This window comes from Hyaena hyaena, unplaced genomic scaffold (genome assembly GCF_003009895.1).
Source record: "Hyaena hyaena isolate Hyena2069 unplaced genomic scaffold, ASM300989v1 scaffold_129, whole genome shotgun sequence".
Taxonomy (NCBI): domain Eukaryota; kingdom Metazoa; phylum Chordata; class Mammalia; order Carnivora; family Hyaenidae; genus Hyaena; species Hyaena hyaena.
In genome coordinates this window covers 614,156-633,404 of record NW_024080763.1, presented here as the reverse complement: position 1 = coordinate 633,404, position 19,249 = coordinate 614,156, and the positions used below count along the sequence as shown (strand labels likewise).

The 19,249-nt window shown below is 41.7% G+C and overlaps 1 protein-coding gene across 1 annotated transcript in view; it reads left to right on the top strand.

The window, feature by feature from the left end:
- The window catches only part of FANK1 (fibronectin type III and ankyrin repeat domains 1), a 98,790-nt gene that overhangs the window by 16,654 nt on the left and 62,887 nt on the right, over nucleotides 1–19,249 (top strand). The window contains exon 4 of the mRNA XM_039237949.1: nucleotides 199–279. Within this exon, the coding sequence (XP_039093880.1) occupies nucleotides 199–279 (81 nt within the window). The remainder of the gene's footprint in view (nucleotides 1–198; nucleotides 280–19,249) is intronic.

Sequence of the window (19,249 nt, the reverse complement as noted above, 5' to 3'; positions counted from 1 at the left end):
CTTTCGTTGGGTCGTTATCAGGAGGCTCATGATGTCAGTTCTGTAACTTGATACAATGTCACTGCTGCCCCTGAAAAAGAAGACACGGATGTTCTGGAATGAAATGTGCTTAAGAGCTGGGGAATCAGTTAAGAAGACAAAGACTGGTTTCTCAAGGCTGCAGGAAGCGCAAGCCGCAGCTTGGTCCTTCTGCTTGAGGGGGAGGGTGGCGGGAGTGTGAAAATGAAGGACACGCCCCTGCCACGGAGACAGCTCCCAGCACGAGAGAGAAGCTGGCACGTATGTAAGAATTTTCCAGTGTGATGGGACAGAATATTTTTCAGCTTAGGGCTAGAACACAGATGAGAACGTGGCAAGAAGCGGGACTCGGGCTCAGTAACTGGGGCAAACCCCCCTCTCCATACTTTTATTTTCACTGCTTCCCAGGATGGACTCACGACTCTAATGAGAGCTACTTCCTCCTTGCCTTCCACACTCACTGTAGTCGTTCCCATTTTTATTCCCTCGCTCATGTTGACTCACCAGGGCCCCACCCTCCACTCCCCTGTGGTACCTGCCCCCACGATGGCTCCCTATGAACCTTCCTGCCTCCTGGTGTTCTACCTGTGCCCTGCTTCCCTGTACCGAAGTTGGTCTGCGTGACCAACGACCTATGGCAGAAGTGGTATGTCACTTCCAGGATTAGATTATAAAAGACTGGGGCTTTGTCTTGGGCTGGTCTTCAGTCTCTCTCTTTCTCCCTCCCTGCCTATCTCCCTCTCTCTCTCTCTCTCTCTCTTTCTTGAGTACCTACCAATTGTCATGTCATGAACACACTCAAGCATTCCATGGAAAGCCCTACATGGTGAGGAACGGGGGCCAGGTACCAGCGAGGATTGGCTCTTGCCAAGAGCTCAGTGAGTGAGCTTCCGGGCAGATTCTCCAGCCTCAGCCAAGCCTTGAGATGGTGGCAGCCCCAGCTGTCAACTTGATCTTAATCTCTAAAGAGACTCTGAGCCAGACCCACCCAGCTAAGGCATCCCAGATCCAGACCCTCAAAAACTGTGAGACAATAGGTACTTGTTGTTTTAAGCCACTAAGTTTTGCGATAATTTGCCACGTAGCGTTGGAATCAGACGCCATTTTGTATCTGTTACTGTGGAAACCTGAACTTTTGACCCCAGTCTACACTGATCTCCCCCTCCTATACCTCCTTTTGCGCTTCTTTCTAATCTTTCTAGATTTTATTACTTTGTGGTTTTGGACAGGTAATATAGTTACAAATTTCAAAAATAAAAAATTATAGGGGTGCCTGGGTGGCTTAGTTGGTTGAGTGCCTGACTTCAGCTCAGGTCATGATCTCACTGTTGTGGGTTCCAGCCCCACTTCGGGCTCTGGGCTGACAGCTCAGAGCCTGGAGCCTCCTTCGGATTCTGTGTCTCCCTCTCCCTCTGCCCTCTTCCCCGTTCATGCTCTGTCTCTGTCTCTCAAAAACTAAAATAAAATGTTTAGAAAATATAAAAAATAAATTATACAACATATAGTGGAAAATCTCCTCATTCTTGTAACACTGCCACCTAGTTCCTGCCTTGCAGACAACCACTCATTCATTTCTGATGTATCATTCCAGGGACAGTTTAAATATTATATATACAATATATACTTACATATACAAATAAATTTATTTCTATGAACATTATATATATTCATATGTAAAATCATATACATATGCTCTATAATCATATAAATAAGCATATTATATATACTACATTCCTTTCTCTGTTCTGTACTTTGCTTTTTTTCACCTAACATTATATTTTGCTTTCTTTTTATTATCATGATTTCTCTTATTTTAAACCACTGTATAATATTCCATTGTATAAATTTGCCATAATTTATTTAACCAGTCCACTACTGATAGGCAGTTTGTCTTCACTCCTTTGCTACTGTGAAAGGGTGAGTAAAAGGTGTCAACATCTTAATCCCCTGAACCTGTGAATGTGTCACCTTCCAAGGCAAAATGGGCTTTGCAGCTGTGATTAAGTTAAGGGTCGTGAAAAGGGGAGATTAGCCTGTATTATCCAGGTGGCCCCCATGTAATCAATCACCAGAGTCCTTGTTTTAAGAGGGAGGCAGACGCGTTAGTGTTAGCATCAGGAAGGAGGTTGAGCGGAGGTTGGAGTGATAGAAGGTTGGACCCAAAGAATGGGGGACTTCAGCAGAAGCTGGCGAAGGCTCAGAAATGTCCTCTCCCCTAGAACTTCCGGAAAGAATAAGCCTTTGATTTTACCTGGGCAAGACCCATTGTGGACTTCTGACCTCCAGAACTGTAAGATAATGACCTTGTGTTGTTTTAAGCCTCTATGTTTATAGGAGGTGGCTACAGCGGCCACAGGAAATGCAGTTACTCTTCCAATTATAAACAGAGTTGCGTTAAATTATCTCGTACATTGGGCATTTTGCATCTTGCACAAGCATACTTACAAAAGAAAGGTCTAGATGTGGAATTGCCCAAAGACAGGGCCAGTTTGGCTCAGTCCTACCTCCAATGGTAATATTCATTAGAACTTCTCCCACAAGAACTCTCCTAAGAGTGCATAGTCAAACTTTTGGATTTTTATCGTACGGCAGTTGAAAAACCCTAATTTCTTTGAACAAGCTAATTATGACTACATGTTCCTCACCTGCACACCATATTTAGAATGTCCTTCAGAGTTAGGACTAAGTCCTTTTTTTCTATTTCATTCCATGCTGTTTGCCGGTGTCCCTCCCACTACCTTACAGAGAATGTGTTCTCCCCATAGAATGGCAAAAGGGCGTGTTTCCAAATGCATCCGTTCTACAATAGTGGGCAAGAAATGTTACATAGAATCCATTTTACCCTTCTTTATATCCAACAAATCTCATTTATTAAAAAACCCGTTTCCTCTGTTTTGGACAAACACATCCTTCATTGTAATCATTGATGAGTGCAGAGTTAAGAAATGGTTGCCTGCCCTGCCCTGATTGTGCCCCGCCACCCCCCCCCTTGGTTTTTTGATGTTTGACTGAGGGCTGTAAGGTGGGATCTCCAACTTGTGGCCTCCCCTTGCCTCTGTGCCCCAGACAGCTACCGCAGACCTTTCTCCTTTAAGAGGACCAGGATCCAGGCTCCTGGAGGGAGCCAAGCCTTATTGATTATTTGCACAACAGCTAAAACTTGTTTGTGCCCTATTTAAGGACTCACAGCTGCACCCCGAACTGTAACCTTCTGCTTTTCCAGTAAAGAATGAAACCTAGAGAAGCTTCTACCACCTTCCTTCTCTTGGCTCGGGGGTGGGTCTACCTCTGTCCGTTCCTTATGTTTTCTTCCTATTTTTGCTGCCCACATCTTTCCTTTTTCTGAGATCTTAAAACTTCACGGAAAGAAGAAGCTGTCCCTTTTCCTAAAACCACTGGAGAATTTTAATTTTTTAAAAAAATTAGTTTCTTTTGTTTACCATGTAACCTGGTTGGTTTGAAATTTAATTTAAAAAAATGTTTGGTAAAAGTTCTGACCCGAAAAATATCCTGGTTAATCACTTGAGATGTTAGCTGAAGCTTATTTACTGCATAGCGCTTAGCCTCAATGTGAACCCATGTATACATTCAGAGTTTTCAAAACTTTTAAGAAACCACAAAGCCTAAGTATTTTTTTTTGTTTGTTTGTTTATTTTTGAGAGAGGGACACAGTGCGAGTGGGGGAGGGGCAGAGAGAGAGACAGGGAGATAGGATCTGAAGCAGGCTCCAGGCTCTGAGCTGTCAGCACAGAGATTCACGCTGGACTCAAACTCCTGGACTGTGAGATCATGACCTGAGCCGAAAATCAGACCCTTAGCCTACTGAGCCACTCAGGTGCCCCAAAACTTATGTATAGTAAGTCCTGGAAATACAAAACCAATCTATTGACAATGAGCCTAATTACAAAAACTCTTTGATTACTGATGAGGGTACAACATGATGAAGCCTTTTAAGGAAAACGCATGACTTCTTTTTTTTTTTTTTTTAATATTTTATTTATTTCTAGGAGAGAGAGAGAGAGAGACAGCGTGAGTAGGGGAGGGTCAGAGAGAGAGAGGGAGTCACAGACTGAAACAGGCTCCAGGCTCTGAGCTGGCAGTCAGCACAGAGCCCGACACGGGGCTCTAACCCATGAACCTCGAGATCATGACCTAAGCGAAAGTCGGACGCTTAACCGACTAAGCCACCCAGGCGCCCCGAAAAACGCATGACTTCTGTCTGCTTGCTCTTCTGAATTGGTGGTGGTTAATACCCAGTGAAGACTCTGGAGATAGACTGGTGCTTCTCCAGCCTTTTCTGATCATGTGCCCATAGTTTGATGGTCTCTCATTCCATGTGAGACCTAACCCTGAGTCATTTCGTGGTCTGCCAAAAGGAGGGTGTGTTTGTGAAGCACAATGTCCAGGGGCCTGGTGCTTTGTGTGCGGATTTACTAACAGTTGTGGGGTAGTGACTGGATGACACGGGACTGTAACCCAACGTACGCAGGAGGGGAACTTGATTACGCAGGAGGCTGTTAGCCTGAGTCAGGTCAGTTTGTCCCGGGTGTTTCTGCCAGAGCTTTCTGGTAATAGTCCTGGCCAGCACTGCTTCCAAATAGCACCTCTTTACTTGGAGTGAATTTTAGATAAAAATGAACTAACGTTGGGATGAGCACTGGGTGTTGTATGTAAGCCAATTCAATGATAAGTTGTATTTTAAAAAATGGAAAAACTACAGAGCTGTGATCATACCAAGGGTGTTTAAATTCTCATCAGAACTAGTATTTCTAAACTCCCTACCTCCCCATCACAGTGTGGGACACTACTCTTCTCCCTTAAAAAATCAGCTTCCTATGGACGTATTTTTCCCCTAACACCGCATTCCCTGCCCCAGCTCGGTGGTAAGCCCCAGAAGCACAAGAACCACACACCTGCCTAGTCACTGTGTCACCAGCATTTTCACTGTGTGGACACTTAGTCTCAAAGATTGAATAAGTAAGTGGAGGTGTGGGCAGGATGGAAAACTTCCCAGATGAGAGGAAACCTATAGTGCTATGGATAAAGAAATGTCGACCCAAGGCAGTGTTTCTTTACTGTATTTTCATTATTTTTCCCCAGGGAGAAAAGTTGAATTCTCCTCAAGAAAAATACATTGAAGGAAATTAAATATTCAGATATGGTTGAACTTTGAAAGATCACTGTAATAGCTAAGATCCCCACCCCCACCCCTCCCCCACCTTCAGGAATTAATTTGGGGGCATACTGTTCAAGTGGAAGGTCTATGATTTGAGGCCTGGTGTCCTATTTGTGGGCTTACCTTTACTTCCTGAAGACTTGATTGACCCTAGAAGGGGAGGGGATGAGGGCGGGTGTCCTCAGAAGTGCAGTTTGGGGGGCGCCTGGGTGGCTTAGTCGGTTAAGCGTCCGACTTTCGCTTAGGTCATGATCTCACGGTTTGTGGGTTCGAGCCCCGCGTCGGGCTCTGTGCTGACTGCCAGCTCGGAGCCTGGAGCCTATTTCAGAGTCTGTATCTCCCTCTCTCTCTGACCCTCCCCTGCTCACGCTGTCTCTCTCTCTCTCTCTCTCTCTCTCTCTCTCTCTCCCTCCCCTATAAATAAAAAACACTTAAAAAAAATGCAGTTTGGGAGCTCCTGGGTTGGGTGGGGAAATGAGAGAATTTCTGGCAATGACCCTGTAGCCCATCTGAGGGAGGTTTGGTGAGAAGGAGCCAGGGAGAATGAAAGAAGTGGCAAAACCTTGGGCAAGACTGGTAGATCCAGTTCTGCCAGGAATCAATCCAGGAATCGTAAACTTGACAGTGAGGCAAAAGTGGCTCTGCCCTGTGTGGGGAGACTCGCCCCTCCGCAGGACGGGTTCACGTACATCCTTTGCTGCCACTGGTTTTGTTCAACCTGGCGTGAACTAGGCTGTGCAAGACCAGACTGGAAAACTGGAAAGGGTGTGATGTGACCATTGCATATATTTTCCCACCAAAGCACAGATTCTTTTTCTCTAATTTATAAGTGACTGGCATTTTCAAATTTAATTGCTCTCTATCAACTTCACAGTTTGTAATAACTGTGATTAGCTGTTTCTCTCCTCACAGTTGAACTATTTTGTTCTGGGCATGAAAAAGAAACGCGAGGTTTATGAATCTGATTTCTATCAATGGAAAATATGAGCCGTCTGCATTTCCCTCACCTAGGTTCGTGGAGAAGGTAGTTTAAAAAGACAAACTTTATGGACCTGGGGCAAACTATATTGATTGTGTAATGTGTATATTTGGGGGGGAAAATCTATAGTTAAAAAAAAATGGGGCGCCTGGGTGGCTTAGTCGGTTGAGCGTCCGATTTTCGCTTAGGTCATGATCTCGCGGTTCGTGGGATCGAGCCCCGCGTCGGGCTCTGTGCTGACTGCCAGCTCAGAGCCTGGAGCCTGTTTCAGTCTGTGACTCCCTCTCTCTCTGACCCTCCCCTGCTCACGCTCTCTTTCTCTCTCTCTCCTAGAAATAAAACATAAAAAAAATAAAAAAAAAACCCACAAAACTTGGCACTGCATTATTTATAACAGCAAAGATGGAAACCATGCAGGTGTCCATGGTCAGATGAACAGATAAGCAAACAAAATGTTTATGCGTACGATCGGATTCCATTCAGCCTTAAAAAGGCCAGCATTCTGATACCAGCTACCAAATGGATGGACCTGGTAGACTATATGCAAGTGAAATAAGCCAGCCGTAAAAGGACAAATACTGTGTGATTCTACTGTCGAAGGACAAAAATGATTGAACTCTTGTCCTTTGTTTAAGAGAAAGTAAGCCACGGAGAGGGGGCTTCTGAGCAATGGGACACTCTTCCTGAGGAATTTTGGGCAGGGGTGAGTTTTATTGAGCTTGAGGAGAACAATGCAGAGACAGGGCGTGATTGGCCGGGGGTGCATATGTGACCTCATTTAGAAAGCTCAAGGAGGAGATAAGTAGAGCCCAGAGCTGGCTCAGCATTTGGGGATCGGCTGACTGGATACAGGGCGTTTCTGGTTGAGTGGGAGCATCTACTGGAACTTGAAGGTTTGGTTTGCTGATCTGGCACCTGGGGCTGGAGTGCCTCTAACATGGGCGGAGAAATTTAGTTCTCCACTTCCCTAGAGTAGTCAAATCCATGGACACAGGACCTAGAACAGAGCTTGCCAGCAGCTCGGGAAAATGGGAGGGGTGTTGTTTAGTGGATGAACACAGGATTTTAGTTTAAGATTAAAAAAGTTCTGGAGGTGGGTAGTACTGATAGTTATATAATAACGTGAGTGTCCTGAATACCTCTAAATTGTGCACCTACAGATGGTTAAAACAGGGGCGCCTGAGTGGCTTAGTCAGCTGAGTGCCTGACTGTTGATTTCGGCTTAAGTCATGATCTAGCGTCATGGGATCGAGCCCCATGTTGGCTTCTACACTGAGCGTGGAGTCTACTTAAGAGTCTCTCTCTCATGACCTGAGCCAAAACCGAGCCTAACTGACCGTGCCACTTAGGCACCCTGTCGATGACTTAGAGTTTAGATTTCTCAACTGATCTGGTCAACAGAGTGCAGGGGAAGCATATAGACTCAGGTGGTAACTGCCGCCTCTTGAACAGAACTGTGCTTTTTAAAAAAAATTTAATTCCCCATTTTTTATATAACAATCATGAAAAAGTGGCAAGTTTTTTTACACACATAATGGGAAAATTTAAGCTAAGTAATGTTTAGCATCTATATTCTTTTTTTTCTATTTATTTATTTGAAAGACAGAGCACAAGTGGGGGAAGGGCAGAGAGAGACGGAGACACAGAATCTAAAACAGGTTCCAGGCTCTGAGCTGTCAGCACAGAGCCAGACATGGGGCTTGAACCCACAAACCATGAGATCATGACCTGAGCTGAATTCGGACGCTTAACTGACTGAATCATCCAGGTGCACCAGCATCTTCATTCTTAAATGAGAAGATTATTTAACAATCTCTAAAATTACTATCTGTAATTGACCAGACAGTCCAGAATTACTAAAACTTTGGATATTCAAAAAATTTTTTTCTAATTCCCTGTGTTTCATCCCCTTGCTGAGGGGCACTGGCGACCATGACAAGTAATATCAGACACTGAACACAGTGTCTACACAGGAGACACTTCTCTACAGGAGAAGAAAGCTGCAGTCATTTAGCCTGTTTTTCTTTTTTGTGTTGCTGGAATTCAGGTGCAGCCTGAACCTTAAAATCTCTGGCCTCTGAGTCTCAGAACATTGGTGGCACTTTTAGCTCGTTGATAAAAGTGAGATGTGACTTTGGATGAAATGTGTCCTGATAGCCATTTTCATAAGGTACCCAGATGAATTATGGTGTTATCCCTCCCTAATCCCTAGATCTATTAAGTAGAAAATTTCAGGAAAGTTTTTTTTTTTCCTGAAAAATGTTTTCATGGGTAAAACTTTCTAATTTTTCGTGTCTCCTAGAATAGTCCTAGTAATAAATGCAGGTGCTGTGGAATGACTGGTTTTTGGCAGGCCACATAAACACTTGTGTTTTTTCCATGTGATTTATGAGTAGAGCCAACAAGCACTATTGCGACCATCAGCATAAATAGCGAATGTGTCCGAGTTGGGCTCGGCCACTGTGGGTGTCGTTAGCCCAGAGCGAGCACTGGGAAGCAGATCCTCCAGCGGTGGCACAAAACTTCTAGCAGGGGGTTTGCAAACTGCTTACCAGAACTCCAATCTATCAGCAGACCAAGGCTTTGATATTCGGTGAGGCTTTTCAGCGAAGGTGTCTATGGGTTTGTATCCAGTTAAAAATCAGCTTTCAATGTATTAAAGGACCCTGTTCATTTTAAAGCAAATTTGGAGGATGCTTACATATGTCCACTGGTATTTTTTTGTGGTGCTACCTATGAACTATGCTGGCCATCTGATCGTTTACTGGATGGCCATCATCCATTACTCAGAAAATCTTTGTGTCAATCTCCTGCTTCCCCTCTCTTGATCTTGGCTCTTCTTGGCCTTTTGCACTTACCTGGTAAGTCAATTGTAAAATCTGTATGTTTCACAAAAGTTGAGATTTCCATTGGGATTAAGTTGATGGGGGAGAACGTTACAGTATCGAATTTTCCAATCTATGAGCTTCATTTATCTCCCCATTTCTTATGTCTTTGGTACACTCTAAAATGCTAGGATTTTCTCCATTAAGACCTTACACAGTTTGTAGGTTGATTACTAGTTTCATTGCATTTTCAGTGCTATTGTAAATTATTCGAATTGTTAAAGTTTAATTTTTAATTTTTATTTATTTATACAAATAGTTTATTGTCAAGTTGGTTTCCATATAACACCCAGTGCTCATCCCCACATGTGCCCCCCTCCATGCCCATCTCCCCCCTTCCCCTCCCCCCATCAGTCCTCCGTTTGTTCTCAGCATTCAAGAGTCTCTCATGGTTTGCCTCTCTCCCTCTCCCCCACTATTTCCCCCCTTCTCCCCCGTGGTCCTCCGTTAAGTTCCTCCTAATCCTTCTATATGTGCAAACATATGATATTTGTCCTTCTCTGCCTGACTTACTTCGCTCAGCATAACACCCTCAAGGTCCATCCATGTTGCTACTCATGGCCAGATTTCATTTTTTCTCATTGCCATGTAGTATTCCATCGTATAGATAAACCACATCTTCTTGATCCATTCATCCATTGATGGACACTTAGGCTCTTTCGTTAATTAACATTTCTTAAAAATTTAACTTTATCTTGAGAGAGCTCGTGCACGTGCATGCAAACTGGTGAGGGGCAGAGAAGGAGAGAGAGAGAATCCCAGGCAGGCTTGTACTGTCAGCACAGAGCATGAGATGGGGCTCAATCTCCTGAACCGTGAGATCATGACCTGAGCTGAAATCGAGAGTCAGACACTTGAGGTGCCTGGGTGGCTCAGTGTGTTGAGCATCTGACGTCAGCTCAGGTTATGATCTTACGGTTCGTGAGTTTGATCCTCACATGAGACTCACTACTGTCAGCACAGAGCCCTACTGGGGTAGTCTGTCGCCCTCTCTGCCCCTCCCTCTTGCACTCTCCTCAAAGTAAATAAAGAGTTGGTTAACATAGTGAGCTGCCCAGTGCCCCCCAAATTTAACTTTTAATTGTTGTGTGTATGAGTAGCTAACTTGCTCATTACATATATAGATTTCTTTAAAATTTTCAATATATGTTAACCAAATCATCTATATGTTTTTTCTCCATCTATTACCAGTGCTTTTTTTTTTTTTTTTTTACCAATGGCCTTTTACTTATTTTCCATATTGCACTGATGAGGACCTACAGGAGAATGTTGAACAGAAGTGCTGATGTTGGTCATCCTTGTTTTCTTTCTAATTTCAGACAAAGCTTTCAATATTTCATATCAAGAATATCTTTTATTTCTGATAGGTATCCTTTAATCAGAATAAAGTTCCCCTCTATTCCTAATTTGCTTATTTTAAAACATGGGATGGATTTTGAGTGTGAACAAATACTTCTGCATCTGAGATGAGTATTCTTTTCCTCCTTTCATCTGCTGATGTGTTGATTTAAGATCTTGGTTTTTGGGGGGCACCAGGGTGGCTCAGTCGGTTGAGCATCTGACTTCAGCTCAGGTTCTGATCTCCCAGTTTGTGGGTTTGAACCCCGCATCGGGCTCTGTGCTGACAGCCTGGAGCCTGGAGCCTGCTTCAGATTCTGTGTCTCTTTCTCTGCCCTTTCCTTGCTAATGCTCTGTCTCTCAAAAATAAAGATTGAAAAATTTTTTTTAAAGATTTTGGTTTTTTATGTTAAAATCTAGCATTCTTGGAATCAACAAAACTTACATTATCCTTTTAATATGTTGCTGGCTTTAGTTTGCAAATTCGTCTGTAGACTTTGCATACTTGGATGCAGTACACTTCATTCTTTTGAGCTTATAGCCCTGTGATGTTGACAAAGAGTCGTGTAACCACCTCCACGATGACTATCTATAGCTGGCTATCACTCTAAGAATTACCTGTGCTGCCCCTTTATAGGAACTCCTCCCCCTTTAGCCCTTGACAACCACTGACCTGTGTCCCTCTAGTGTTGTCTTTTTCAGAATGTTATTAGCATAATGCATTTGAGATTTACCTATGGTGTCAACGGTTTATTCCTTTTTTGTTTTTTTACTTCTACTTAGTATTACATTGTATGAATATAGCACGGTTTATCTACTCACCCAATGTATTAACAGTTCATTCCTTTTTATTTATACTTAGTATTACATTGTATGAATATGGCATCGTTTATTCACCATTGGGGAACATGGAATATTTTCACTGATTGGTGTGTTGTACATGAATTTGCTATGTATGGCTACAAACTGGTTTTTGAACATAGGTTTTCACTTCAGGAAATAACCTACGAGTAGGATTGCTGGGTCACATTGTCAGTATACGTTTGACTTTGTAAGAAACTGCCGAATTGTTTTCCAAAGTGGATGTAACATTTCAGTTTCTTTGAGCTAGGAATATTTGAGCTATCTATTTTTTCTTGAATTTGCTGGTGTACAGGAGGCTTGATCTGACCCATCTTCTGTTTGCAGCTGGAGCTCTGTAACAGAAAGATTAATAAGTGGGGGCCGGGGGGGAGAGATGAACCTGTGTGGGTGTGGGAAGGGTGGGGTGTGCACTTATGTCCCTCAATGAAAAGCAATTCAGAGTGGTGGCTTAGAATAGCCTGCTGATATAGCATCTTTAGCAAAGCGTAATATGTTTGTAGAGAAATGGCAGGAGAAAGGAAAGCAGTTTTAGGCTTCCAAAGACCATAAACTCAAAGTAAAAAAAAAAAAAAAAAAAAATCTATGCATACATATGTATATATATGAAACTGATGAAGGAAAGCTTGGTTGCAGATTCCTCTGGTGCCATCTCTGGGGTGGAAAATCTTTTTCCAGTAAAAGAAAAATCTACATCCTGACTAGAGACCTAAAAGATGGAGCATAAACCTTTTCCTGTTTGCTGCTGCTTAATTGCCTCCAGCTCAAAATTATTCTTCTGTAAAAGAGGCATATTTTGGGGTGACATTCTGGTTCCTTCAGTAATTTGTCTTTTTTTAAATTTTTTTTTTTAATTTTTAATGTTTTACTTATTTCTGAGAGAGGCAGCATGAGCTGGAGATGGTCAGAGAGAGAGAGGGAGACACAGAATCTGAAGCAGGCTCCGGGCTCTGAGCTGGCAGTCAGCACAGAGCCTGACACGGAGCTTGAACCCACAAACCTTGAGGTCATGACCTGAGCCGAAGTTGGACGCTCAACCGACTGAGCCACACAGGTGTCCCTTAAATGTTTATTTTTAAGATAAAGCAAGAGCAGGGGGTGGGGCACACAGAGGGAGAGAGAATCTCAAGCAGGCTCTGGGCTGTCAGCACGGAGCCTGACATGGGGCTGGATCTCCCGAACCATGAGATCATGACCTGAGCCAAAATCAAGAGTCGAACACTCAGCCAACTGAGCCACCCAGGCATCCCCAGTAATTTGTCTTTCAAGGGGTTGATCCATTTCATCTAATTTGTAGAATTTCTAAACAAAGTTCTTTTTAGTAGTATCTTTTACTAGCTTAATGTCTGTAGGGGCTGGAACACACCCCCTTTCTTCTGGATATTGGTAATTTGTGTTTCTCGCTTTTTGGTCCATCTGCCTAGAGCTTTAACCATTTTATTTCTTCAAAGAGCAGCTTTGGATTTCGTTGACTTTTCTATCTTTTGGTTCTAAATTTTATTGACTTAGTTTCTTATATTCAGTCTTCTGCTTGACTTGGGTTTATTCTGCTTTTCTCTGCTTGAAGTAGATACTTAGATGATTGACTTGATACTTTTCTGATATAATAACTTTGTGCTATAAATTTTCCTCTTAGCACGAACTTGGATAAGTTGATTATGTTTGTTCAGTTCAAAATACTTTCCAGTTTTCCCTGAGATCTCCTCTTTGACCCACACAGCATTTACAAGTACATTGTTTTGGGGTGCCTGGGTGGCTCAGTTGGTTAAGTGTCTGACTTTTTCCACCCCAATTTTTAATTTAAATTCTAGTTAGTTAACCTACAGTGCAATATTGGCTTCACTAGTAGAATTCAGTGATTCATCACTTCATATAACACCCAGTGCTCATCACAAGTGGTTTCCTTAAGGCCCATCCCCCATCTAGCTCATGCCCCGCCCACTTCCGTCCATCATTGTTCAATTTATCTCCATCATTCAGTCTCTCTCTCCCCCCCACCCCCACTAGACACAATGTTATAAGGAGAACACAGACAGTAACCTCTTTGACCTTGGCTGCAGAAACTTCTTACTTGATGTGTCTCTAAAGATAAGGGAAACAAAAGCAAAAATGAACTATTAGGATCTCATCAAGGTAAAAAGCTTCTGAACAGGAAAGGAAACAATCAACAAAACTAAGAGGTAGCCTACAGAATAGGAGAAGATATTGCAAATGGCATATTTGATAAGGATTAGTATCCAAAATCTATGAAGAACTTAGCACACTCAATACCCAAAAAACCATCCAGTTAAGAAATGGGCAGAAGACATGAATAGGTGCTTTCCTAAGAAGACCTCTAGATGGCTACCAGACACATGAAAAGATGTTCAACATCACTCATCATCGGGGAAATCTAAAACCACGATGAGATACCACCTCACACTTGTCATAATGGCTAAAATTAACAACACAAACAACAGGTGTTGGTGAGGATGTGGAGAAAGGGGAACACTCTTGCACTGTTGGTAGGGATGCAGACTGGTGTAGCCACTCTGGAAGACCGTATGGAAGTTCCTCAAAAAGTTCATCAATCATTCCTCAAATGATTCAGTAATTGAACTAGTAGGTATTTACCCAAAGGATACAAAAATACAGATTTGAAGGGATACGTGCACCCAGTGTTTATAGCAGTATCGTGTACAATAGCCAAAGTATGGAAAGAGCCCAAATGTCCATTGACTGATGAATGGATAAAGAATATGTGGTGCGCACACACATACATAGACATACGCACCCCCCCACACACACAATGGAATATTACTCAGCAATCAAAAAAAATGAAAATTTGCCATTTGCAATGATGTGGATGGAACTAAAGTGTGTTATGCGAAGTGAAAGAAGTTAGAGAAAGACAAATCTCACGTGATTTCACTCACGTGGAATTTAAGAAACAAAACAGATGAACATATGTGGGGGGAGGAAGCACCTGGCTCTTGAGTTCAGCTTAGGTCTTGATCTCAGGGTTGTGAGTTCAAGCTCTGTTTTGGGCTCCATGCTGGGTGTGAAGCCTATCTTGGAAAAGGAGAAAAAAAAAGGTGTGGGGGGGCACCTGGGTGGCTTAGTCGGTTAAGCATCTGGCTCTTGATTTTGGCTCTGATTATGATCTCCCGATTAGTGAGATCAAGACCTGCATTGGGCTCTGCACTGAAAGCATGGAGCCTGCTTGGAGTTCTCTCTCTCTCTCTCTCTCTCTCTCTCTCTCTGTCCCCCCTCCCCCTGCCTGTGCTTGCTCACTGTCTCTCTCAAAATAATTGACTAGTCATTATAAGAAATTTTTTTCATGTTTACGTTTGAGAAAGAGACAAAGGGCGAGTAGGCAAGGGCTAGAGTGAGAGGGAGACCCCAAATTTGAAGCAGGCTCCAGGCTCCCGGCTCTGCTCTCTGAGTGGTCAGCACAGAGCCTGATGTGGGGCTCGAACTCACAAAGTGCAACGAATTGCAAGATCATGACCTGAACCAAAGTCGGTCGCTCAAACGACTGAGCCACCCAGGTGCCCCTGAATAAACACTTTAAATAATGTACTTCCTCTCTCCTGCCCCCCATGTACTTGGGAAAGTTCCAGAAATACTTGTTGATTTCTGGTTTAATTCTGTTAGCAGAAAATGTGCTTTGCTTGATTTCAGCTCTTTAACATTGTTAGGGTTGGTTTTATGTTGTGTCCTGCCATATTGATAATTCTTCCAAGTTTTGACTTTGTCTCAATTTGCTTGCTATTTATTTACTTTTCAGGTCCTTAAGCCATTGCCACTTACATTTTGTCCAGAGTCTCTCACTGCAATCAGGGAGGAGAGGCTATCACGTGAATACTGCATCTTGGCCAACAACGTAAACTGTCAACACATTTTAAAAATACCTTTTCATCCACATTGAAAAACACCAGCCTATAAATATCTTTTCTTGCACTTGCCTTGTTGGGTTTTGGTGTCAAGGTTATTTTTATTTTAACCTGATAAAACAAACTGGGGAGTGTTTCTTCTTTTTCTATTCTCTGAGAGAGTTTGTTAGATCTTTTTTTTTTTTTTTTTTTTTTAACTTGTATGCTTCATGGACCATCTTGGTCAAGCCATAGGAACCTGGAAATTTTCAGGGAATATTTTGATTCCTGATTCCATGTGTTTGGTGTGTTAGAAAGTTTATCACTTTTCTACTTCTTGAGTCCACTTTGAGGTTGGCTTTTTGCTGGAGAAATTGTTTTTCATCTATAAAATCTATTGGTATAAGAATTGCATATTTTGGACGTCTTCAGATCTATAGTATAATCCTTTTTGTGCTATCTGTTAATTTTTTTTCCTTGCTGACTCTTGCTAAAGGTTTGTGAATTTTATTATGCTTTTTAAAGAACCGAGTTTTAGGTTTGTTGATTCTATTATGATTTCCTTTCATATTTTGTTCACTTTTGTTGTGTCTTTCCTGTTTCTTTGGAAATTTATCTTGTTCTTTTACTCATTATAATACTGAGTTTGTTGATTTTACTTTTCAGTGTTTTTCTAAAGCACACATTTAAAACTATAAATTTACCTTTAAGAATAGATTCAGCTGTATTCCACAGGTTTTGATATGTAGAACTGATGATTATGACTTTTCCTTGTAATTTTATTTTTGAGCTATGGGTTATTCAGGAGTGTGTGTCTCTATTTTCTAAAATGTGGACTTTCTCAACATTTATTTCTCATTGTTAGCTTAATTATTTTATTGTTAGAGGTTATGATTTGTATTCCACTTCTTTAAAATTTGTTTCTTCCTGTAACACTGATATATTGGTGAATTTTTAAAAATTGTTTCACGTTTACATGAAAGGAAGTCTATTTCTGCTGTTGTTAAGATATGGTATTCTATACATGTCCATTGAATTTTTTTCCCATAATTTTGTTAAACTCTTCAGTATCCTAGTTTTTACTTTTTCTATTGCCTAGGAGATGTTAAATCTCCCACTAGGATTATGGATTTGTCTATCTCTTCCTACTCTGTCAATTTTGGGACTGTATTTGGGGCATAGGATTTCAAATTATATGTATCTGCTTTGTAATTTGAATTTATATTTAAATGTTTTCCTCATTTATGTGTGCTCTCAACTGTGCAAATGATTGAGATAGCTATAGTGGCTTCAGCTACATTCCGCTGTGTGTATGTGTGTGTTACGTGTATAATATCCTTCAACCCTTTATATTTTAATTTTTTTAATGTTTATTTATATTTGAGAGAGTGAGAGACTGAGCACAAGTGGTGGAGGGGTAGAGAGAGAGGGAGACACAGAATCCAAAGCAGGCTCCAGGCTCCAAGCTGTCAGCACAGAGCCTGGTGCGGGGCTCGAACCCATGGACTGTGAGATCATGACCTGAGCTGACGTCGGACGCTTAACCGATTGAGCCACTCAAGTGCCCCATGTATCTTTATATTTTAGATCGGACTTTTGTAAACAGCATGGGATTGGATTTAGCAATTTAACAATTTTTAACTGAATCATTTAGTCAGTTTGCATTTATTACCTATGCTGATGTTTTGGGATCCTGTCTATGGTTGCATGTTCAATGCGTATGGTATGTGTTTGATCATCTTATTTGATGTTTTCTACTTGTTTTCCTTCTCCCCTGCTTTCCTGCCCTCTTTGGACTGCTGGGCTGTTTTTTCTTCTCTAGTCATTTGGAAGTCTTTGTTTATATTTTTTCAGTGGCTACCCTACTAATCTTAAACTTGCATATTTAAGTTCTGAAAGTCTAAAGTTTAGTCACCTCCTGGGTGATACAAGAACTTTAGAATGCTTTAATTCCTCTTGAGTTATGCTAGTATAGCCTATCTAAATTTATTTCTTCATTTTTACCTCATTATTCTGAGATTCACATTCAGTTGTAAAGAAATAATACAGAGAGATCCCATGCACTCTTTACTCTGTTTCTCCCAATGGTAACCTCTTTGAAAACAGAAACATAGTATCACAGGCAGGAAACGGACATGAATGCAATCCACTGATTTTTCTATAGGTTTTTACCAGGTTTATGTGCACATGGGTGTGGGTGTACCTCGTTCTCTGCTCCTGTGTTACGTATACGTGACTATTGTCCAGATTGAGAACCGTTTCCTCAGAAAGATCCTTTGTGCTGTCCTTTAGCCGCAGACCCTTGCTTCTGTAACTCCTGACAACCACTAACCCGTTCTTCATTACTAATCTTGTCATTTCAAGAACTTGATAGAAATGAAACCATATAATATTTAACCTTTTGAAATTGACTTTTATATTCAGCCTAATTCTCTTGAGATTCATTCAAGTTGTTATGATAGATTTTAATTTTACCATTTTTGTTTTTATATTTCATGGAAAACTACTTTTATTGTATACACTTCATATTTACTTTTAGCCACAAAATCACTATTTTTTTTACCCTGTTCTTCATTTCTTTTCAAATCACCTGGGATCCCTTTCTTCCTGCCTGAAATACATCCTTTAGTATTTAGTTTCATAATGGTCTCCTGGGGCAAACTCCCTTTCTGTGTCTTGTAAGTGGTCTTTATTTCGTTCTTGTATTTTTTTTAAAAGGAACTTTTTTTTAATAGTTTATTGTCAAGTTGGTTTCCATATAACACCCAGTGCTCATCCCCACATGTGCCCCCCTCCATGCCCATCTCCCCCCTCCCCTCCCCCCATCAGCCCTCAGTTTGTTCTCAGCATTCAAGAGTCTCTCATGGTTTGCCTCCCTCCCTCTCCCCAACTCTTTTCCCCCTTCTTTTCCCCCATGGTCCTCCATTAAGTTCCTCCTAATCCTCCTATATGTGCAAACATATGGTATTTGTCCTTCTCTGCCTGACTTATTTCTCTCAGCATAACACCCTCAAGGTCCATCCATGTTGCTACTCATGGCCAGATTTCATTCTTTCTCATTGCCATGCAGTATTCCATCGTATAGATAAACCACATCTTCTTGATCCATTCATTAGCGATGGACATTTAGGCTCTTTCCATGTTTTGGCTATTGTTGAGAGTGCTACTATGAACATTGGGGTACATGTGCTCCTATGCATCAGCACCCCTGTATCCCTTGGGTCAATTCCTAGCAGTGCTACTGCTGGGTCATAGGGGAGTTCTGTTGTTCATTTTTTGAGGAACCTCCACACTGTTTAAAGGAACTTTTTAATTGAAATATAAGCTATATATAGGCAAGTGCATACAGGTATAAGAAACATACAATTAAGATGACAAAAGTACAACTGAGTGAATTTTTACATAGTTAATATAAAAGAAATGGAACATGACCAGCACCCCCACAAGCCTTTTATATTCCCCTCTCCCCCCCCCCCAAATTTCCCATCCTGACTTTTTACACTAGAGAATAGTTTTGCCCCTTTTTGCATTTTATGAATGGAACTTCATCTTCTTTCTGTCAGCATTAACTTTGTGAGACCCATTCACGGTGCTGTTCATAGCAGTGGTTCGTTGGGGTTCATTGTTGTATAAATTCCATTTTAGTGATATTCCATAATTGCTCTGCTGGTGGTAGAGATTTGGTTGTTTCCAATTTGGGTCTATTATAAGCAATACTGCTGTGAACCTTCTTGCACATCTCTTTTGGTGCACATGTGTATACTTCTATTGGCTATGTGCCTGGGAGTAGAAGTGCTGTTTTGCGGAGTATGTTTGCTGTCAGCTTTAGGAGACATTGCTAAAATTTCCCCACACTGGTTATATCAGTTCATACTTCCACAACTGGTGTATGAATAGATCAGTTGTTTCCCATCCTTCCCAATGCTGCCTATTGTGTCAGCTTTAAATGTGTTTTTAATTTAGTCATTCTGTTGGGCATGTAGTAGTATCTCATTGACTTAGAATTTCCATGATGCCTGTATAGGTTGAGCATCTTTTCATATGTTTTAATATTGGCCACTTGAATATTCTCTTGGGGGAAGAGTCTGTACCTGTCTCTTGACTCCGTTTCTCTCGAGTTGCTGGTCTCTCTCTCTCT